General features: G+C 41.9%; 1 protein-coding gene across 1 annotated transcript in view; it reads left to right on the top strand.

Moving 5' to 3' along the window:
- Positions 1-24,752, top strand: part of eif3hb (eukaryotic translation initiation factor 3, subunit H, b) — a 195,208-nt gene that overhangs the window by 120,477 nt on the left and 49,979 nt on the right. Inside the window, exon 5 of the mRNA XM_038809764.1 lies at positions 6,008-6,157. Within this exon, the coding sequence (XP_038665692.1) occupies positions 6,008-6,157 (150 nt within the window). The remainder of the gene's footprint in view (positions 1-6,007; positions 6,158-24,752) is intronic.

Below are 24,752 nucleotides of genomic sequence, written 5' to 3'. Positions count from 1 at the left end.
CTTGTTACTCAGGGGAACGACCGCAGGGGGTCCCTGCACTGACTGCTTCTTCCCAGTCCCTCTTACAGTTACCCATCTATCTCTAGTCTTTGGTGTAACTACTTCCCTGAAGCTCCTATCTATGACCCCCTCTGCCTCCCGAATGATCCGAAGTTCATCCAGCTCAAGCTCCAGGTCCCTAACACGGTTTTTGAGGAGCTGGAGTTGGGTGCACTTCCCACAGATGAAATCAGCAGGGACACTGACGGCGTCCCTCACCTCAAACATTCTGCAGGAGGAGCATTGTACTGCCTTCCCTGACATCACCTCTAGATTTAAAAAAAAAACAAGAAAAAGAAAAAGAAAGGAAGAGCTTACCTGATATTACCTCAAACCCTGCTCCCGCTGAAAGGTAAGCAAATTTAAAGGCACTCACTCACCTTCACGACAGGCCCCTGCTCCCGCTTCCCAACCACCGTGGGGTGGGGGGGTTGGTTAGAGGAGGAGGTAGGGTGGGAAACACTCACGAAGTGTTTCAGGTTTAACTGTCACTTGCCAACAGCCTCTCCACAAACCACCTTCAACTTAGGCTGACCGCACTGCACGTATGCAAATTTCCCCAGAACAGCTGATCAGTAGCTCTGCTCTGCTGCCCTCTGCTGGATGATTGCCTTCACTCAAACTCCTCGGGTCTCCTTCGCAGCTCCACCTTCAACTTAGGCTGACCGCACTGCACGTATGCAAATTTCCCCAGAACAGCTGATCAGTAGCTCTGCTCTGCTGCCCTCTGCTGGATCTGCTGGATTTATTGAGAATGGGCCCAGCACCATGTCCTTAATTAATATGTTCCACATCCAATAGGATGAATGCAGTGCCATATCTAGTTCTGAACAATGCAGTAGGCAAAACACGTATCTGAAGTTAGGGCTGTACTTGGGAAGTAGTGACCATAATCTAATTAGTTTTTTATTCATTCAAGGGATAAAGAAAAAGAGGATTCAAAGATGAATTGACAAATTTCAGTGGAATGGAAAGAAATATTGCCTGGGTTGGTCAGAAAGAGTCGCAGGTCAAACAACAGACCAGTAGTGAAATATTTAGATATAAAATTAATTAACATCAAGTTAAACACTAAATTAAGAATGTAGAAGATCAGAGACTGGAATTCAATGGATAAATCAGGAGGTTAGAAAAGAGTGAGATTTCAAAAAAAAATATGAAATATGAAAAAACATGAAATAATACAGGATAATTGAGCAATATAAAAAGTGTGGGTGAGAAAACTAAGAGTGTAAAAATATTGAGTCACTGAAGGAAAATAATGAGAGCTTTTTATAAGCACATAAATAAAATGATTATCAAAGAATTGTTAGAATCACGTGGAGATTAAGTAGGTTTTCTGGTAACTGACAGATGCTTAATAAATGTTTTTGCTTCAGTTTTTCCAGAAAGAGTGTAACCATTGGAATATTTGAAGAGAATATGTAAGAATGACTACAGGAGACAGATTTTCAAAAGGAAACTAATTTCAACAAAGGATTATGGGATTAATAGTGCAAAATACTATTGGTGCTATGTTGCCACGGATCTCAGAATACTGAAGGACATTGAAGATGAGGGCAAGTTTTCCTAAAATGCCGAGGAACAAGAGAACTGGGATGAAACTAAGATAGTAAAAATAACTGACTAACTGTGGGATGTTCTATGTACATAGAACATACAGTGCAGAAGGAGGCCATTCGGTCCATCGAGTCTGCACTGACCCACTTAAGCCCTCACTTCCACCCTATCCCTGTAACCCAATAACCCCTCCTAACCTTTTAGGTCACCAAGGGCAATTTATCATGGCCAATCCACCTAAGCTGCACGTCTTTAGACTGGGAGGAAATCGGAGCACTCAGAGGAAACCCATGCAGACACGGGGAGAACGTGCAGACTCCGCAGACAGTGACCCAGCGGGGAATCGAACCTGGGACCCTGGCACCGTGAAGCCACAGTGCTGTCCACTTGTGCTACCGTGCTGCCCTTGTAGATACGTAAGCAACGGGCTCCCTTGACACATTTATTTGAATATTTCAAAGAAATCGCAAGTGTATTAATATGAGAAATCCAATGTATGTAGATGTTTTTTAGTCCAAAAAGCATTTAAGATGGTAACGTAAAAAGATTAAGGGACATTGTAGCGGCTTCACTAAGAAAGATATTGAATGCGAAACAAGAAAAGTTGCTAAATTTATCGAAGATATTGGCACAGTTTTGAGTATTTTACGAACTTCCGGACAGCTGTTCTAGGATGGATATTACAGGAAAAGACGGATCAGAGATTTGCTGGAATGATACCATTCATGAGAGGCAGTAATTATGGTCAAAGGCGTATTAATTTGGGACTCTTCATAGGAGCAGAGAAGAGCAAAGAGGGAGCTAATAAAAGTTTTCAAAATTATGAGGGGTTTTGTTGGGATATGCAATAAGATAATTTCTACTGGTTAGAGAATCAATAATGAGAACATAGACTTGGGTTGTACTGGAACAACAAAGGAAATTAAAAGGAGCTATTGATAGAATATGTTGAAAGGTTTGAAGTCTTACATCCATATTTTTAAACAAAAATCATTTTGTCTCAGAAACCTCTTTCGATTATATGGCGCAATATGTGGTTTTGTCAGTGGAGGGAGCTCAGATGTTTTCGTAGCTCACCGGGCCCCCTCGTGTCTGAACCTTGGTAGTGTTACAGTTTAATATTAAGTAAATCTGTATGCACTACAGAACCAAAATAAACACAGTTCAAATTTGCAACTGAATGAAATATAACACCATGTGTAATTTGATGAGGGATCCAGACTTATAGAATCATCTATCATGGTTTTTGGATATTCTAAATAGCTTGTTAAATTGAGACTGTGAAATAAAATATAGTTTCTTTCTATATGGTTGAAAATCCATCTTGCTTTTGTAATTTAAAAGGGGTCTATAAAGCACTTTTTGACAAATAGATGTCTCGAGGTGTGAGGTGTAGTGGAAAGTGGAACTTTTTGTCATTTTCCAGTACAGTGGAAGCTGGCTGCAAGGTAGATGTAATTTTACCTTAACCATAGGGTATTGTTTGTTTCATAGTCTATAGCTTTTTTCAAGTTTTCTCTCAGCCCATCCTTTCTTCCTTTACTGTGGCAATTCAAGCTGAACAGCACTAGCTTGAATGAAATGCGTTTCTCACTTTTAACAGTATCTCCTATTTATGTAACCATTTTACATTCCAAGGTGCTTCCTAGGCCTGTTATCAAACAAAACATAACTCAGACCTGCAGAGGAAGGTATTTGACCAAAGGTTTGTGGAAATAAATAGACTATAATGTGTATCGTAAAGGGGTTGGGGGGAGGATGGGTGTAGTCAACCATGCCAAAAGTGGCAGACAGGTCAAGAAGGATGAGGAGGAATAGTTTGCCTTCGTCATAGTCACATGTGATATCATTAGTAACTTGGGTGAGAGCCATTTTTGAACTTTGTCGGGCAGAAATCTGACGAGGGATTGAGACATGGAGTTCTGGGAAAGATGGACACCAATTTGGCAGGTGTGAACAGGTTCAGGGACTTTGGAGAGGGAGGGCGGTTGGAGATGGGATAGTAGTTTGCAAGAATGGAGGGATCAAAGATTAGTTTTTTGAGGAGTTGTAATAACAGCAGGAGAGGGGGACAGTCCCTGAAGAGAAAGAGAATTTTTCCAAATCGACGCTTTCCATGTAAGCTCATATTCTGTCTTTGAGCTGTCTGATACAAGACCTAACCTTCTCCTGAACTATGTTAATAATCACATTGCACAATTTGCTAATTTGTGGCCAGTTTTATGCACCTAGTTTTAAATGGGTTGAGGATGGTCAGAAATGCTACTTGTAATACCCTTGCAACTCCCAGGAAGAATGTGGTGACTTGTATCCCATCAATTTTGGGTCAAAGTCGGCATGCTTAACTCACTAATCTCTACATCAATGTTACTTCTAATTTTTCTTTTGTGTGCAGCATATTGTATTGTTCAGTACATTCATGATTGCTGGGTGGCTGTGTGCACATCTTAGAGGTAACATTGCCCCGTATATAATTTTTAGTTTAATTTGTAGCTCTCGGACAGATATTCTTGAGATGTGGGCATCGCTGCAAAGGCCATCCCCAATTGAAGCACGTGGTGAGCTGCCTTCATGAATTACTGCAGTCCATATGGTGTAGGTGACCCACAGTGCTGTTAGGAAGGGATTTCCAGGATTTTGCCCAGGGACAGTAAAGCAACGATGATGTAGTTTTATGTCAGAATGGTGTAGAACTTACAGGTAATGGTGTTCCCATGTGCCTGCTGCCCTTATTCTTCTTGGGGGTAGAGGTCAGAAGTTGCTGTTGAAGATGCTTTGGTGAGTTACTTCTTATTGGTGCACACTGCTCCCACTGTGCACTGGTGGCCGAGGGAATGACCATTTAAGACGGTAGATGGGGTGCGAACTAGTGGACTTTGAATATTTTCACGTTTCTTTGTGCTGTTGGAGCTGCATTCACCTGGGTGTATTCCATCACTCTGCGGACTTGTGGACAGGCTGTGGGGAGTGAGGAGATGAGTTGTTTGCCCCAAGCTGATCAAGTTAAGTTTCTGGTCGATGGGATCAATGGAGAGAGATTCAAAGATGGTAATGCTATTGAATGTCACACGGGCGGTTAGATTATCTTTTGTCAGAGATGTTCATTGTGTGGCATGAAAGGTACTTGTCACTTGTTTGAGCAAGCCTGAATGTTGTTCAGGTTTTGCTTAATACAGCCGCAGACTACTTTATTATCTGAGGAGTTGCAAATGAAAATCAACTGTAATCATCAGTGAGTGTCCCCGTTTCTGACTTTATGATGGAGGGATGGTCATTGATTAGGCAGGGGAAGATAATTGGGCCTATCCTCAGGAACTCCTGGAGCTAAGATGATTGCTTTCCGCCATTTGCACCTTCCTTTGTGCATGAGATTACTCAAGCCAGCGGAACCCCCTGATCGCCATTAGCTTCAGTTTTTCTAGGGCTCCCTGTTGCCAAGGTTAGTCACTCTCTCCTCACCCATGGAATTCAACTTCTAATGCCAATGTTTTGCACTTAGGCTGTAATGAGGTCTGAATATGAATGGTGCTGGCGGAACCCAAACAGTTTATTGATGAGTAATTGTCACTTCATAGCACTGCCAACAATATTTCCCATTACTTTACTGATGATTGTGAATAGGCTGATGGGGCAGAAATTGGCCAGATTGGATTTATCCTGCTTTCTGCGGACGATACCAATATTGCAACCTTATTGGAACACCTTACCACATGCTTTAATCATTTTAAATCAAGTGTTGGGTAGTGATTTCATACTGGCAATTTTTTTTTTGTCAAACATTTCCTCTCTCAAAAGCATTGAATACTTGTTGGGATAGGATCCTATAAATGTCTGTTGTCACACCTCAGCTCTTTGCCAAAGTAGCATTTTTTCTTGCAGTAGTATTCCTCTAACAGGAGTCACTGAATAATGGCCAACAGTGTAAAACTTAGATATTCCTATTCACTCTCTAATCCACTTCAATTTTAGCATTCCTACTCCTACTGATATTCAGGTCCAACCTGGAACTTCCTTGGTTTGTAAAGCTCAACTACTCACTCAATAAAGTTGCTGAGCATCTGAACAGTTGGGAAACATTTTAAATTGACATACCAGTAACATAAAATCTTTAAATTGTTGAAATGTTGTAAATATGTAATCTTGAAATGCCTTGAATAAAGAACGAAATGAGCAGCCAGCCAGAGCTGTCATCAAAATGAGTGATGCCGCTTACAAATCCATATAAACGAATACAGCTGTGGTTATTTTAAGAGTGAAAAGAATCCAAATCTGTAACTTCAAAACCAAAATGAGTCCATCTCACTCCAAATGAGTGATTGCCGATGTTTGAGGACTAATCACCTTTATAAACCAAGCTAAATAAATGCAACCAGTTTTCAAGAATTTTCATCTTGTCTTTATCAACTAGAATAAAGAAGGCACTCATTACTTCTGAGAATATGTTTGAAGAAGTGCCCATTATTATCAAGAATTCTCACCTCGTCAATGTGCTGTTGTGGGAACTAGAAGAAAAGTCGAATGTGGCTGAAAAACAGGAACTCCTTAATCTGGCTAGTGGGTAAGTTTGCTTTCTTTAATCTAGTTGCTTTTTATGAGCTTGTCTTTTTGTAAAATAAACCTGCTTTGTAAGAGTTGACATCTTATTGGTATTTTTGACAGTGTTGATAAGTCACTCATTATTTAAGCTTGTTTGGCTGATATTACTTAAGTGAATACACCTTCATCAGTGTTGTTATGCCTTTGAACAGTCACCACCATGGTAGTTTTTGCAGCACCAGCTGTTTGCTTAGACAAGGGGTTTTGCAATAAACATTTTCCTCTTTTCCTTGCCTTTTTGCAACAGTATGAGCCTCAGGCAGTGGTTGTTCTACATTACCTAACCCGAGGGACTATTCCCAGTGTCCGAGTCTTGACACTGAGTTGATTGGGAACATCACAGCCAAGTGCAGTTGTGACCTCGCTCAATGTCCATATATAAGGTGTAGAAGGGGTGTTTGCAGAAGGTTCAGAATTGGGGAGCCTGGGTGATTTTTGCTTTCCCCAGCACAGAGTAGCAGAGGCCCTGTGTAGTGCCTATACTGACATACGGCACAGCAAAAAGTAAGAATTAAACCTTGAGCGTGTGTTTAACTCTGTTCAGGATTTTTCAAACATCTTTTCCCTCAATTGTTTCTGTATTTTTCTCCAGACCCATGCATTCTTGGTCAACCATAAATTTGTGAACATCACTACTACCTGTGTTAATATATAATGTACCCATTGTACGGGTATATTTCACCTGGAACTAGCATTCTTTTAGATCCTTTTTGTGTATTTCATTAGTTGTTTATCAGTGCAAAGCCAATGCTGTTTACACAGCACTAAATAATAGAACCATAAAAACGTTACAGCACAGAAAGTGGCCATTCAGCCCACGTGTCTGCCTGGCTGAAACAAAATCAGTCTGGACACTGGGTCCGAAGCCTTGCAGGTGCAGATCTAGATACCTTTTGAATGAATTGAGGTGTTTGCCTCAACCACCAATGCGCGCTGTGAAATCCCCTCTAATGCTTCTACCGATCATCTTAAACCTGTGTTCCTTAATAACTGACCTCCGCTAGGGGAAATAAGTCCTCCCTTTCTACTCTATCTAGGCCCTTCATAATTTTGTGCACCTCAATCAAGTCCTCCCTCAGCCTCCTCTGGCCAAAGGAAAACAACCCTAGCCTACCTAATCTTTCCTCGTGTTGCAAATTTCCACCCCTGGCAACTTTCTTGTAAATCTCTTCTGGAATTATGTCCGTCCCATTATGTGGTAATCAAAACTGTGTGCAAAACTCCAGCTGTGGCCTAAGCATTTAATGTAATTCCAACATTACATCACTGCTTTTATATTCTATACCTCATCCAATAAAGAAAAGCTTTCCATATGCCTTTTTTACCACCTTCGGGCGGGTGTTTGGGCAGGAAAGTGGAGCTGAGTTCACAAAAGATCAGCCATGATTTCATTGAATGGCGGAGCAAGCTCGAAGGGCCAGATGGCCTACTCCTGCTCCCAGTTCTTATGTTCTAAGTTCTTATGTTCTCTGCCTGTCAGGGCACCTTCAGCAGCCTTTGGACATGCACTGCAATGTCTCACTTCTTCTATCCCTCTCCATAAGACCATAAGACATAGGAGTGGAAGTAAGGCCATTCGGCCCATCGAGTCCACTCCGCCATTCAATCATGGCTGATGGGCATTTCAACTCCACCTCCCAGCATTCTCCCCATAGCCCTTAATTCCTCGCGACATCAAGAATTTATCTATCTCTGCCTTGAAGCCATTTAGCGTCCCGGCCTCCACTGCACTCTGCGGCAATGAATTCCACAGGCCCACCACTCTCTGGCTGAAGAAATGTCTCCGCATTTCTGTTTTGAATTTACCCCCTCTAATTAGGTGGATTGGCCATGCTAAATTGCCCGTAGTGTCCTAAAAAGTAAGGTTAAGGGGGAGTTGTTGGGTTACGGGTATAGGGTGGATACGTGAGTTTGAGTAGGGTGATCATTGCTCGGCACAACATCGAGGGCCGAAGGGCCTGTTCTGTGCTGTACTGTTCTAAATTCTAAATTCTAAGGCTGTGCCCACGGGTCCTCGACTCCTCGCCTAACGGAAACAGTTTCTTTGCGTCCATCCTTTCTAAGCCATGTATTATCTTGTAAGTTTCTATTAGATCTCCCCTTAACCTTCTGAACTCCAATGAATACAATCCCAGGAACGCCAGCCGTTCCTCATATGCTAGACCCGCCATTCCAGGGATCATCCGTGTGAATCTCCGCTGGACACGCTCCAGTGCCAGTATGTCCTTCCTGAGATGTGGGGCCCAAAACTGGACACAGTACTCCAAATGGGGCCTAACCAGAGCCTTATAAAGGCTCAGTAGCACATCGCTGCTTTTATATTCCAACCCTCTTGAGATAAATGACAACGTAGCATTCGCTTTCTTAATCACGGATTCAACCTGCATGTTTACCTTTAGGGAATCCTCGACTAGCACTCCCAGATCCCTTTGTACTTTGGCATTATGAATTTTCTCACCGTTTAGAAAGTAGTCTATGCTTGGATTCTTTTTTCCAAAGTGCAAGACCTCACATTTTCTCACGTTGAAATGCATCAGCCATTTCCTGCACCACTCTCCCAAACTGTCTAGATCCTTCTGCAGCCTCCCCACTTCTTCAGCACTACCTGCCTGACCACCTAACTTCGTATCATCAGCAAACTTCGCTAGAATGCCCCCAGTCCCTTCATCCAGATCATTAATATATATGGTGAACAGCTGCGGCCCCAACACTGAACCCTGTGGGACACCGCTGGTCACCGGCTGCCATTCCGAAAAAGAACCTTTTATCCCAACTCTCTGCCTTCTGTCAGACAGCCAATCCTCAACCCATGCCAGTAGCTCACCTCGAACACCATGGGCCCTCACCTTACTCAGCAGCCTCCTGTGTGGCACCTTATCAAAGGCCTTTTGGAAATCCAGATAGACCACATCCACTGGGTTTCCCTGGTCTAACCTACTTGTCACCTCCTCAAAGAATTCTAACAGGTTCGTCAGGCACGACCTCCCCTTACTAAATCCATGTTGACTTGTTCTAATCCGACCCTGCTCTTCCAAGAAATTAGAAATCTCATCCTTAACGATCGATTCTAGAATTTTACCAACAACCGAGGTTAGGCTAATTGGCCTATAATTTTCCATCTTTTGTCTTGATCCTTTCTTGAACAAGGGGGTTACAACAGCGATCTTCCAATCGTCCGGGACTTTCCCTGACTCCAGTGATTTTTGAAAGATCTCAACCAACGCTTCCGCCAGTACTCGATATCCTCCCTTTTATTGAGTGTTTCCTTGCTTTGTTTTAGCCCTCACAAAATGCAGAACCTCAACACTTTTCTAGATTGAATTCCATTTTCCACTTTTCCACCCATGAAACCAAACCATTGATATCATTCTGGAGTCTACAGCTGTCCTCTTCACTATCAACCACGTAGTTGATTTTTGTGGCATCAGCAAATTTCCCAATCATGACTCCCACATTTAAGTCCAAATCATTAATATATACAACAAGCAGCAAGGGAGCCAAGGCTGAGTCCTGTGGAATGTCACTGGAAGCCACTTTCCATTTGCTAAACCATCCATCAATCATTACCCTTTGCTTCCTATCACTGAGCCAATTTTGTCTCCAATTCGCCACATTCCCTTGTATCCAATGGGCTTTTACTTTTCTGATCAGTCTGCCATCTGGGACCTTGTCAAATACCTGACCAAAACCCATGTAGACCACATTTACTGCACCACCCTCGTCAATCCTCCTCGTTACTTCCTCAAAAAAATCATGTAGTTAATTAGCACAACTTTTCCCTCAACCAAACTATCCTGAATATCCCTCATTAATCCATGCCTTTCTCAGTGACAGTTTATCCTGGCTCTCAGGATTGATTCTAATAATTTTCCCACCAGTAAAGTCAGACTGACTGGCCTATAATTCTTCAGCGTTACAATCCTAGTTGATGTTACTGCTTGATGGGAAGGTCCCAGAATTGAACCCTGGCTCAAAAGACCATAACTTTTACCTTTCTTTTATAAAACATGGATGATCAGAGTCCCATGAATGTCAATTAGCTGTTAACAACAAAAAAAACACAAAACGTTTGACTATAATACAAAGAACAAAGAAAAGTACAGCACAGGAATAAGCCCTTCAGCCCTCCAAGCCTGTACCGACCATGCTGCCCGCCTAAATTAAAATCTTCTACACTTCCCTTCTGGGGTACGTATCCCTCTATTCCCATCCTATTCATGTATTTGTCAAGATGCCCCTTAAACGTCACTATCGTCCCTGCTTCCACCACCACCTCCTTCACAATACTCCTTCACTCTCAATTATCTTCACAAATGTGCACAGGTTTCATGGGTAACAGAGGTTACTAAATATATCTTGTGTAATCATGTTCTTGGTTAAGATACATTCCCTGTAACCCAACAGGCTAACTGATCAGAAAACACCCCGAGACCAAGTGGCAGATGCCACCCAATCGAACTTTGGTGGATTTTTACTCTCACCCTCCCAAATGATTATTACGCAGGAAGCCAACTGATTTCACTGGACTCCGGCTCCACATAAGTGTTTCCAAACTCCATTCTCAAAAAGGCACACCTTCGAATCTTCTTTCAAACAATGCTTTCCCTCGACTGTTCCCAGCAGGGATCCACTTCCAAGATTTCTAACTCCTTTCAGCAATTCCTTTGTCTTGCTGCCAGACTTCTGCACAATTTCACCGGGTCCTAGCCACCAATTGCTTCACAAAGGCTTCACCTTTTACTTCACAGGCAGGCACCACCAAGCTTGGGAGTGCTTCAGATATAGCTGGCTCCTCACTACTCAAGTTCACCAGATCTGCCCTTTTTAGCTCTGTTTTAGCATTTTCAATGATGTGGAGATGCCGGCGTTGGACTGGGGTAGGCACAGTAAGAAGTTTTACAACACCAGGTTAAAGCCCCAATGGGTTTCTTTCAAATCACTAGCTTTCGGAGCACAGCTCCTTTCTCTGGTGAATCTGAGGAAGGAACTGTGCTCTGAAAGCAAGTGATTCGTTTAACTTCAATGCACAGTACACTGTTCCAATTCCAGTTCCTTTAACTCCAGTGTCCTGAAATTTATATTTTAATTCCCTGGTTTCCAGAACTAACTGTCCTTTAGTTTCTGGTTCTTCCCCATTACTCCGTTGTTCTACTTCTGCTTTTGGCAGTTGAGAGAGCTGTTCTCTCCAGCTGCCTGGGACCAGTTAAGCTAAAAACACCCGGCCCCTGGTTACTGAGCAACAGCTCATTCTTTCTCCAAACTCATGTTTACCTTTCACGCCATAACTTTTCTAAGCACAATAGAGAGATGGTTTAAAATGAAACCAAAAATCCCCGTGCATGCACACACCTTTGTTTAACATGAAGTTTTACCCGTACACAGAAATGCTAAATTAAACTACTTAAATCTATACCTTTTTTCTAATATCCAACAATACGAGCATAGGTTATTTAAAATTACTGCTGCTTCCTGACATTGGCCTACCTCTTGCACCCATTTTAATCAACGGTTCAAAGTTTGCAGACCTTCAATCCTCTAAATCTAGTGAGGATTGAAAAATGATCCTCCTGGCACGCCCATTTCCTCCGTAACGTCTTTTAACAGCCTAGAATGCTCTGGTGATTTATCTAGCACTGGCCATTTATTCACTTTCAAGGATGCCAGTCCCTTCAGTACTTCCTCTCTCATTATGCTTATTGTATCTAATATTTTGCATGCCTCATTAACTAGAGTGCCTGCATTTGTGCATTTCCCTCTTTTCCAAAACAGAAATCACATGGCCACTGTGATCACATGAAGGTGCTACCTCCATTCCACATGACTGTAAGTAACTACTGAAACTTTATCAGTCAGGATGCTCAAGAGTCATTGGATGCACAATCAAATTTCATGAATAATTTGTGAAAAGAGCAAGAAAGTAAGGCTTGAGTACACAGCTCCTAAGTAGAGCTAATGTGAACACATCATTTCGAACTCCAGGCTTTGAATTGTCGAAATCAGATTTAGAGACTAAGAAAATGTATTAGTATAAGTTTTCAACTCGCTGAACTATGCTGTGTGTCTTTTTTCTTAAGCAGTGGTCCACATAGATAAGAAACAAAAACCTCCCAGCTCTGCTATGACAGGAGTGGGAGTGTTGGCGGTCCAGGGTCAGGGAAATGCGATGTTTTCCTTTAACCAAACATGCACTTAAGCGCTCAATAAATTATTTGTGAAGGAAGTATGGTTGAAAAGCGTAATGTGGCTCAGTTGCAAAGGTATTACAAAATGAAGATTGTTGGATTAGAAATCACAATTTAGATTACAGGTTTGTTGGGTGGATAATTTTAAATTCAAATGGAAGAAACACAGTCCCAGAATTCAGTTGAAGTGTAAGCGGTCTGTACCAAGTAATGATTAATTTCCTGTTGAATCATTACTGGTCCCATTGGTATAGAAACCATCCTTTCTAGATAATAAAAATAATTTTGCACAGGCAGGTTGGGCTTTAAAACAGCTGAGGTGTGTGAATTTTTGACTGCAACTTTATCGAAATTCATCAGTTATCGAGGCCTTTCGGCTATGTTGTCTACACTTAATATTTTAAAAAGTCAGTGCAATTTTAATATTTAAAAGCAACTTATGAGTTGTGCCAAGGTTGAACTACCTACAGACACATATAAACTTCATTAATTAAAGGATTAACATGTAACTCTCAGGAATGTATAAATGCAGTGATCGTTAAGATACTCTAAATCTAGAATTTTGAATTTAACAGCCAAATTAAGACCCCTCTGAAATATTCCCACGCTGATGGTAACTAAATATTTGAAATCCATTATGCAAATTTTATTATGCAGAGACACTTTTATACACAATGGATTTATTTGTTTTAATGAATGCCTGAGTTAGAATAACAATACTGTCATAATCTGGACAGAAATACAAATTCGCAGTTGCTGTATAAACGGCATTTTGCATGCTATTCATGTTTGCAAATGTGAGGTTATCCATTTTGGTAGGAATAACAGCAAACGGGATTATTATTTAAACGATAAAATATTAAAGCATACTGCTGTGCAGAGAGACCTGGGTGTGCTAGTGCATGAGGCACAGAAAGTTGGTTTACAGGTGCAACAGGTGATTAAGAAGGCAAATGGAATTTTGTCCTTCATTGCTAGAGGGATGGAGTTTAAGACTAGGGAGGTTATGCTGCAATTGTATAAGGTGTTAATGAGGCCACACCTGGTGTTCAGTTTTGGTCTCCTTACTTGAGAAAGGACGTACTGGCACTGGAGGGTGTGCAGAGGAGATTCACTAGGTTAATGCCAGAGATGAAGGGGTTGGATTCTGAGGAGAGGTTGAGTAGACTGGGACTGTACTCGTTGGAATTTAGAAGGATGAGGGGGATCTTATAGAAACATTTAAAATTATGAAGGGAATAGATTGGATAGATGCGGGCAGGTTGTTTCCACTGGCGGGTGAAAGCAGAACTAGGGGACATAGCCTCAAAATAGGGGGAAGTAGATTTAGGACTGAGTTTAGGAGGAACTTCTTCACCCAAAGGGTTGTGAATCTATGGAATTCCTTGCCCAGTGAAGCAGTTGAGGCTCCTTCATTACATGTTTTTAAGGTAAAGATAGATAGTTTTTTGAAGAATAAAGGGATTAAGGGTTATGGTGTTCGGGCCGGAAAGTGGAGCTGAGTCCACAAAAGATCAGCCATGATCTTATTGAATGGCGGAGCAGGCTCGAGGGGCCAGATGGCCTACTCCTGCTCCTAGTTCTTATGTTCTTAATCCTTCACTCTGTCTGATTCAGTGTTAAAACTTTGGTGCCTTTCCTAAATGAGTATATGTTCTTGTCCTTACCTGATATCCACATAACATTTTGCACAGGGATCCATGAACAAAAATCAGGCAAGAAGCCTAGTTTTCTTAGCATTAGGGGTTAAGGGGGAAACCGAGAATGGTTCGAAGCTGGAATTCTTCCAAACTGATATGCTTAACTCCTCCCTACTTTAACCAGCTGAGCCATGGGCAACCTGAAGAGAATAGAAAAGCATGTCCCTGGGATTCACCAACTTGGTCCATCATGCTCTCTGAGTTCAAACCTTTATACACAATTCTCTATACTATGTGAATGCTATTATATCTCAATTTGATTTGCTGGCTTGCCTTTCTAACTGCTCCTTAAATTGCTAATGTTAGCAATTTCAGTCACTTGGATATTACCCCTCTTTTAAACTAATCCGTTCATTCATTTTCCCTCATTGCCATTCCTGCGGCTTTGGTAAACAGCTTCTCTGTGTTCCACTTTACAGTATCCTTAAGAATCTTAAATACCTCAACAAGGTTTCTCTTAGTCTCATCTGATGTCAACAAACTCAGCTTATACAATTTCTCTACCATCTGTGATGTGGAGATGCTGGCGTTTGACTGGGGTGTGCACAGGAAGAAATCTTACAACACCAGGTTAAAGTCCAACAGGTTTGTTTCAAATCGCTAGCTTTCGGAGCACTGCTCCTTCCTCAAGTGAATGAAGAGGTAGGTTCCAGAAACATATATAGACAAAGTCAAAGATGCAAGACGATACTTTCAATGTCAGCGTGTGCAGGTAATTAAGTTTTTACAGATCCAGAGAGAGGGGTAACCCCAGGTTAAAGATGTGTGAATTGTCTCAAGCCAGGACAGTTGGTAGGATTTCACAAGCCCAGGCTAGATAGTGGGGGGTGAATATAATGCGACTTGAATCCAAGGTCCCGGTTGAGGCCGTACTCGTGTGCGGAACTTGGCTCTAAGTTTCTGTTCTGCGATTCTAACATCTGTGTCCAACTTCCAGTTCAGTCATGAAGCCCTTTTTCTCCAAACCTATCGAAAGCTACAATTATCTTTATATAATATTGCAAACCAGAACTCGATACAGTGGTTCAAATTAGGGCATCAACATAGAATCATATCCTGTCTACATTTTGTTCCATAATCCGGTACGACCCCAGATCCTATTTGCCTTTTATTTGAACTGTTGCAAGCAGTTTCAGTGATTTGTCTGTCAATAATCCCATTCCTGGGCTCTATCTTGTAGATTAACACTGTTTAGTTTTTAGGCTCAATATTTATTCTGCTTCTCTATTGTCATCATTTTTTATTTACTGACTTTGAAGTTCGGTTGCCATTTCCATAGTCTTATTTTCCTAATCCTACATTGCCTTGGCACCTGATCAATGTGTTCTTAATTGTTTACAATCCCTCTAATCTTATCATGATTGGCAATTGTTATCAATCTTCTCTCAATACTCATTTTCACATTACTGTCGAACCAGATGTGAAGCAAAGGACACAGTACTATCTGAGCACTGATATTAATATGCCATGAATATTTAAATTAAATGGAATGAGTTTCTCAGTGAACTCAGTGACACAATTCAATTTTTATAAAGTGTTGTACATGCATATCATTCAATGTAAAACTATCTCTCTTTGCCCCAACAGAACATAGCTAAGTAGCATGCTAATTTTATTTTGAAACGTCTGCCTATGGAGACAGACTGAACTGAAAAGGATTCATACCAGTTCAGCACATAACCTAGTTCCAGTTCAGTTATGCATTGTATTCTAGGTGAATTAAGATGAATAGCACTGCTAAATGGAGTCGTTTAGATTGGATAGTATCCAAATTAAATCTGATTTTGGTGATTAGATTTTCTGTTAGCACCTAACTGAGTCACCATTGTCCCCGCACTGTTGCTGGAGTACTTGGTGCAGTCTTCTGCTGATTCCCTGGCCTTTATCCTTCATGTTAATTTGGGTTTTCACTTTGCCATGCCAGCTGCCGCAGTTACTGTGCCTGGGGAGAATAACCTAGCCTCCTGGCAACATGTGTTCCTTTAAACCTTAATAGTAATTTTTACCAGCTAAGCTATTTTGGAATTATTTAATAAAGCTAGCTCATCTCATCATCTCCAGTGGGGCTTTCTAAACCATTGACCTATTTATTACGCTCTGGGTAGATTTAATATTTGTTTCTGATGGCATTCTTGTTTTGTGCCCAATAAAATATCTTGATGTTTACCTTCTGTTGTTTAAACCAATGCAAGCAGTTTGTAATCCCAAACTTTTTTTTGGCACGTTGGAAGTGTGTCCAGTTAAATGTGCAACACTTGCAAAATCCCACCAACTGTTCTGGCTTGAGACAATTCACGCCTCTTTAACCTCTCTAACTCCCTCTCCCTGGATCTGTAATAATTTGATTACCTGCAAATGCTCGCATTCCAAGCATTGTCCAGCATCTCTGACATTGTCTATATAAATGTTTCTGGAACATACCTCACCATTCACCTGAGGAATGAGCTGCGCTCCGAAAGCTCGTGTTTGAAACAAACCTGTTGGACTTTAACCTGGTGTTGTACGACTTTTTACTGTGCTCACCCCAGTCCAACGCCGGCATCTGCACATCACAGTTAAATGTGAACAAAGAACAAAGAAAATTACAGCACAGGAACAGGCCCTTCGGCCCTCCCAGCCTGCGCCGATCCAGATCATTTATCTAAACCTGTTGCCTATTTTCCAAGGTCTACTTCTCTCTGTTTCCCACCCGTTCATGTATCTGTCCAGATGCTTCTTCAATGATGCTATCTGCCCGCCTCTACCACCTCCGCTGGCAAAGCATTCCAGGCACCCACCCACCCTCTGCGTAAAAAGACTTTCCACGCACATCTCCCTTAAACTTTCCCCCTCTCACCTTGAAATCGTGACCCCTTGTAATTTACACCCCCACTCTTGGAAAAAGCTTGTTGCTATCCACCCTGTCTATACCTCTGATAATTTTGTAGACCTCAATCAGGTCTCCCCTCAACCTCCGTCTTTCCAATGAAAACAATCCTAATCTACTCAACCTTTCTTCAAAGCTAGCACCCTCCATACCAGGCAACGTCTTGGTGAACCTCCTCTGCACCCTCTCTAAAGCATCCACATCCTTCTGGTAATGTGGCGACCAGAACTGCACGCAGTATTCCAAATGTGGCCTAACCAAAGTCCGATACAACTGTAACATGACCTGCCGACTCTTGTACTCAATACCCCGTCCGATAAAGGCAAGCATGCTGTATGCCTTCTTGACCACTCTATCGACCTGCGTTACCACCTTCAGGGTACAATGGACCTGAACTCCCAGATCTCTCTGTACATCAATTTTCCCCAGGACTCTTCCATTGACCATATAGTCTGCTCTTGAGTTAGATCTTCCAAAATGCATCACCTCGCATTTGCCTAGATTGAACGCCATCTGCCATTTCTCTGCCCAACTCACCAATCTATCCATATTTTGTTGTGAGTTTTGATACTTTTCGAAATGCTGTCATAGGGACACAGTGTCTTCACCAAAACTTTTGTGGACACGCTCCTGGTGGTAGTCACAATTTAGATTTGGGGAAGGGTGACAATGTGAGAGAGAAATGGAGACTTTTTCATTAGTCTTTTTCCCTAGCCATAAAACAAATTGTGGGGAGACATTGATAATGCTGCTGGCAGCTCGCCATAAAATATGAAGTGTGAATTTATGTGAAATGCACTTTTGCCTCTGGTCCACTTTTGACCATGCCAGTATTGAGACTTTGTAAATGTGCATAGATTATTAAATTGGGGCCACTATTCTTATTAGAACATTCAGTCTTTGGGATTTGCAAGCAGAGTTCATGGATGTTTTAAATTGCCAGCAGACTGAATGGAAAAAAAAAAATTTTTTTATGCTTTGGTTATTTTCCACTGTCCATAAAGACACTACTGTACTGAAGAGGATTGCTCAGTCACAAATGCTGCTGCCCATAGACCCCTCTGTCCCAACGCTGGTGTTCAGTGACCTTCATGAATCTGTTGCCTGTGCGCAGCTTATTGGGGAGAGACTCCCAAGATTCACAATCCTACCCTGTCACCAATTCTCCATCATCACAGGATTTGGCAAATGGACTCTTCATATGATTTTGTTTTACATGGTGACCTTGGAATGCTGTCATTGTACACGTGATCTTGATGGGTTGGTAGCCAAATTGTGTTGAGTTGAACCACAAAGACCACGACCGCCCTTCTGCTGCACCCACCTTCTGCTTTTTGCAGCCAGTCTTCCTTCGCCTCTTCTCCAATTGAGAACTTTCTGCTCATATCAAGACTCCATGCATTCAACCTATGGATTTGTGATAGAAAATAACTTCTGGAATGCAACACTTGTAACTATCTTCAAGACTGGAAATAAACCATGTCCATGGGAGGAGAAATTATAGCACGCATTCTCCTGAGTCATCTGCTTCCTGTGGCTGAGGTAATCCTCCCAGAGACACAGTTTGGCTTCAGATGTTCCAACATGATCTTTGTTGGTGGACGAATCCAAGAAAAATGTCAAGTGTAACACCAGAAGCTCTTCATTGCATTTATCAACCTGACCAATGCATTTGACTCTGACAAAATGCAAGGCCCTCTGGATTATGCGACAAAGGTTTGGACAACCAAGAAATTTCAACTCGAGACAGCTGCAGCCACATCCGAAGCATTTGCAGGATGTGTGATGAACATCTGAAAAAGACACCTTAAAAATCAGGACGGGAATCAAGGAAGGCTCTGGAATAGCCCCATACTAATTATTATGTACTTGACCGTGCCTTTTCACCTCATCATAGAGCAACTGTCCTTTCATGTCAGTATTAGATCATACCTAGGTGGAAAACCCTTTGACCTCAATCCCCTCAGTGACAAAGTGACCACCATAGGCATTCATGATCTGCTGTTTGCAGATGATGGCAGTGTCATTCCCCACTCTGCACACAATCTGCAAGCCGTTTTCCCTCTCGATCCCAGTTCACGAAAATCAACCTGTCCTTGAATGTTGCCAAACCAAAACTCCCAGATCAGACCATACCTGCACAGCCAAACATTTTGCCTCCCATATATGTTGAAGGAGAGACTCAGGAATATGTTGAGCACTTCCTATACCTTGGCAGCCATCAATCTCAGAAGGCCATAAATAGCGAGGAGATCCCCAACTGCACCAGGTCAGCCTTCTGAACACTGTGGCTGAGAGTGTATGGCTGAGACGCCACAAGTCAACATAAGCTTAATGTACAGAGCAGTTGTCATCATCACACTCCTGCACTGCAGTTGCATTGAGTCCAGGACTGTATATCAGTGACACATAAGAGCTAGAGAAATTCCACCCAGCAATGCTTCAATCGTATCCCTCAAATTCAGTGAGAGGACTGTCAAACAAACTCTGGTGGCAATCTCGAAGCCAGCACCACAAATATTGAAACAAAACTCTTGCAAAATCAACATTGATGAGCTGTGTCTGGATGGCCAAAAAGCAGCTACCCCGCCCCAGCCTCCCCAGTCCTGGTTTCCCAACTCTTACATGGCCAACATTCATGGGGAAGGCAAAGAAAATGCTTCAAAGACACTCTGAAGCTCTCCTTGAAGTGCATCACATTGACATTAATGACTGGGACACTTTCTACCAATCGTTGAAAATGGGGACAGCATAACCATCAAGCTTTGATTCACAATTTCTTAATGCTGTGGCAGAGTATCGATAGAGAAAGAAAGAAAGGGAAGCAAATTCCCAGATCCTGCTACTTTGTGGAATGTTCTGCCCCATGTCCCCAAGGATCCATGGATTGAGCATGTTCAGTCTCGTGAAGACCCATGGCAGAGCCTTGCGAGTCTGATTAGATGTCATCCTTGAATCGAGGAACAGCCGATGAGGATGAAAAATACTCCTTCCCTCAATGGTCTGGGAGGTGATCTGTGCCAGGGTTTCTTCAGTTTTACTTTGCAGGTCAGCAGGTTATGCACGAGAGAAGCCTTCTTGGGAAAAGGTATCTTGCCTCCATTCAGTACTGCTTATCTGCTTCATGGAACTTGCCCAGTGCAGAAGGAAGCCATTCGGCCCATCCAGCCTGCACAGGTCCTTGGAAAGAGCACCCTATTTAGGCCCACACCCCCACCCTGTCCCCGTAACCCCACCTAACCTTTTTTGGACACTAAGGCCAATTTAGCATGGCCAATCCACCTAACCTGCACATCTTTGGACTGTGGGAGGAAACCAGAGCACCCGGAGGAAACCCATGCAGACACGGGGAGAATGTGCAGACTCCGCACAGACAGTGACCCAAGTCGGGAATCGAACCTCGGAACATATCCTAACTCTGTGAAGCAACAGTGCTAACCAATGTGCTACCGTGCCGCCCATCAGGTGCCCATCAGAGGGTGGGATTTGAAAGTTTGTTACAAGAGTTCTTGCAAAGTCAGATAATGCTAAAGCATACATCAGTTATTATTTGTGTGTCTGTGACCTTTAATTTTTATTTGGAGGTTCCATTCTCTTCAGGTTGACTTAGTGTACAGAAATCTCTGAGTTCGGAACAGCACAAACCTGTTCACCCAAAGGGTTGTGAATTTATGGAATTCCTTGCCCAGTGAAGCAGTTGAGGCTCCTTCATTACATGTTTTTAAGGTAAAGATAGATAGTTTTTTGAAGAATAAAGGGATTAAGGGTTATGGTGTTCGGGCCGGAAAGTGGAGCTGAGTCCACAAAAGATCAGCCATGATCTAATTGAATGGCGGAGCAGGCTCGAGGGGCCAGATGGCCTACTCCTGCTCCTAGTTCTTATGTTCTTAGAGACGGAGTCTTGCTAAAATCTGGTAGACAATATTGTAACCCGAGGTGAACTGTGATGGGTGAATGAATGTACAGAGATATGTTCCTGAAAAGAAAATGAAAAGTTAATGAAGTCCAGAGGTTTTAATGAAAGGCTAAGATCATTGTACTGATAATTTAATGGTGTTGTGTTCCTAAGTGGCTTGTTACAAATGTGAGAGTTTATAAGGCGGTTATGTTTCAAACTGTCTGTTATAATTGAAGGCAAAAGAGAATGTCTTGGAATAGGGGATGGTGTGAAACCATGCTAAACTCTGTCCAGAGACAGGCCCATGTGATTCGGTTTTCATGGGTACAGAGACCCAGATTGAAACTCCAGTGCTAGTTTTCACACCATCATGCAAAAGAGGGACAGCAGGTTGTGTTGACAGACAGAGAGAAAGGAAAACTGAGAACAGTGGTCACTTTTCATTGACCATCTTTGTGTTAATCACCAAGTGGAGTGCAGGTGAGAACAGATTCCCTGTTTGAAGAGATTGAACTTCTAGAAGTTTAAGGACTGAAGATTTGCCAGAGGAAGCCTTGATGCTTGAAATCGGCTTAATTATATTCAAGAGATTGTATGAAAGAGCTTCTAAAAGGACACAGGAAAATTTACCCTGGTGTAGCATGGAGAAGACAACCAGTTAAATAGGTAGGAGGAATATGAGATTTTAACTATGAATATTTGATGAGAGTATTGTGTAACGTATAACAGTGGTGTGAGATTTCTGGCTGTGTTAGTCAGTTAATGGGCTCAGAGTATCTTTTCTATCGTCTGATCTATTAGTTAACTACTAAGTCATGTTTAGTCAATGTTGATTTTAGTTTGCTTTTTACAGTAAGGGTCTTAAAGCATGAAACCATGTGTGATTCTTTCCATCAGTTGCTGGGAAATTCATGACTCCTTTTATAAGTTACTAGTTTCTTTGGGAATTGTAACAAGTGGAATTTCTTATTCGACTACCATATTTGTTTTATGGTGCAACATTTTACATTATCATTAATAGGTCACTCATGCAAAATATAAAACATGCTTGTTTCAAAAGTAAATTTTAAAAATCTGATTAATGGGAGCTTTAGCTTTCAAGGAACCTGCATACATTTGAACAAATTAAAATGGGCATTGCCCAATTTGTGAATATATTGTACTTCAGGACTGATATTCAAAGAAGTATGCCATTTTAATTGTTCTTAAGATTCTACAGATCATGCTTAATTTACTTTGTATACTTTATCTTCACATATGTTTACTTGCTTTGCTGATGGCAAGTACACAAACGATAGGCACTGCATGGGCACAAATGCATCCTGTCAGGATCAATTATGTGTCCGTTTCTACATAAAATACACGTATGATTAGTGTTGTACCTGAAAATATTAGCTGCTTGTTCTGGAAAATTCAATTGATATGCATTTAATTTGTAATGCAAATAGAGCCAGCATTCTTTTTAAATTAGCACAGCATTTTCCAGGTAAAATCATACCCTACTTGCCAATTTAAATTGTCTTTAGATTTTATTTGACCATCTGTTTTTTTTAATATGAATTTAGAGTAACCAATTCATTTTTTTCCAATTAAGGGGCAATTTAACCCTGCACATCTTTGGGTTGTGGGAGTGAAACCCACGCAAACACGGGGAGAATGTGCAAACTCCACACGGACAGTGACCCAGTGCCGGGATCGAACCTGGGACCTCGGCACCGTGAGGCAGCAGTGCTAACCACTGCGCCACCCTGCTGCCCTTGTTTGAATGCCTGTGAGCCCATAGCAACTGATAATTCTGTCCCTTGATTTGCCTTGCTGTTATTAAACCAGCTTTCCCTTGAAAATTGTTAGCAGAGAACAGATAATCCAGGAGGGGCTGGTAACATGATACTTTACTAGTTGGGTCGCAGCTTTCTATGCTGCTATCAATCCAACTTTTCATCATAATATTAACATGATTCCATTCACATCTGCAGGGTTAGCATGACCAGTTGCACACCTTAATATTGAGCCATCTGAAATTTTGATAAATAATATTTTGTATGACGTATTTTAAAGGAAATTTCTATCAAGTTTGACTTGACATCGAGTTGAAGGACATAGTTAACAGGTGCAATTTCCCAAGAGATGCATTTCCACATGAACAAACTAATCATTGAGCAAACAATAAGGTTGACTTTCCCTAAAACGGAGAGGGTGGAGAAAGGGAAGCATGATTGCATTCACTTATAGAGGATTATTGGAGCTCTTTGGAGAAAGTTGCCTAGCTGTACCATTGATCAAAAAATGAGAGTGAGCCGAAAAGAGGGATAGCAAATCACTTTTCTTTGAAGAGAAATGTCTTTAGATTATTTAAACTTTTCTCTTGCATCTGAAAAAGTCTAGTGAGACTTAATTTAAAGGAAGCATTGCTGTCCACTGAAGTGGTGTATCTGGGTTCACTGAGATCTCCCCCACATGCTGAGTTGCAATTGTGTTGTTATGAAGTGAAGGCCAAGCCATTCCCCGCAAAGAAGGAGGGAAAGCTAAGCTCTAGCCAATTTTGAACACCTAGCAACTGATTTAAAAATTATGTTGGAGGAGGCCTGAGAGCAGACTTTGCACCCTGACAGACTGAATTGATGTGCAGAGGGGGAAAAATAAATAGCAGGTTCCCTCACCAAAATACTATAAGTGCTCCATCAAAAGTAAAAATGTTCATACGTTTTCAACTGTTTCCAGCCCCTCTCTCTTTCCCTCTCCTTCCCTCTCCTTCCCTCTCCCTCCTCCCCCCTCCCCCTCTCCCTCTCTCTCCTTCATCCATCTCACCCCCACCCTCCCACCACCATTTGAATTTGGTGGATATGGTAAGTCTTCGTCTAACGTTGTAGTTGTGTTCATGAAAAGTGCAATATTAAATAAATCAACATTTTCTCAAGCTAATAAAAGCTGCAATTAGGTTCTGTAGGATCTTTCTTGTCAGACAAAAGCATTACAGCATTATATCTTGTAAGTTGAAATATTTTCTGGTGCTAAATTTCTATATTCCTATATTTTATGCTAGCCCTTTCTACTTGCCTTCTGCTTACTGCCTCTCATGCCCCCTGGCTCTCTAGCTTGCTACCTGTCCAACTTACTGAACCTCCCGTTCGCCACGTATCCTATTCCTTGACCCTCCAGGTCATTGTCAACCATTCCTTTCATGCACCCCTCTCTTCTGTTAACCTGCTCAGTCGCTGACGCCCCCTCTCTCACTGAACTTTCTGTTCCCTACCTTTTATACACGCTGCTTCCCTCTCTTAAACCATCACCGTAAGAGAGGGCTCAGGTGATGAGTGGCACAATGCTGGAAGAGTAGAGTCAGAGCGAGTGCAACTACGAGTTGCAAGTTTATGGGGGCAAAACATGAACTGCAGATGCACCAAGAGGGACGGAAAAGGGTCAGTGAGCTCGAGGATTGGCGAGCAGGCACCGTTGTTGGTGAGGAGAAGGGTCAACAGTGAGAAAGGCTGCACCAAATGGCACCATTAAGTCATGTGGCCCTGCAACAGAGCTGGTACAAAACAATGTCAAAATGAAGTTCCAATTACTAAAGGGGAATGTTGTCCCCATTGATTGTCAAAGCGGAACAACTTAAAACGGGGCAAAAAAAACCAGGAACTTGCTGTATTCAACACCCATTTTATGGAAATGTATTGAAAGTGCTTCAAGATACATTTTGTCCAAAGGAGAGAAAATAAACTGAATGTGAAGGAAAGATTTTGAATTTTTTTGCACATATTGAGAAAACTTAAAAAAGAAAGAATCTACATCTTTGTTGTCTTCCACAAGCTCAAGGCACCCCAAGTGCTTTCCAGCCAATGGAGTACTTTTTGAAGTGCAGTCACCACTGTAATGTTGTAATATGATGGCTGGAAATACAGCAAAGTCCT

This window comes from Scyliorhinus canicula, chromosome 10 (assembly GCF_902713615.1).
Source record: "Scyliorhinus canicula chromosome 10, sScyCan1.1, whole genome shotgun sequence".
NCBI lineage: Eukaryota > Metazoa > Chordata > Chondrichthyes > Carcharhiniformes > Scyliorhinidae > Scyliorhinus > Scyliorhinus canicula.
Note: the sequence above shows the minus strand (reverse complement) of the source record. Positions and strands in the feature narration are given on the sequence as shown.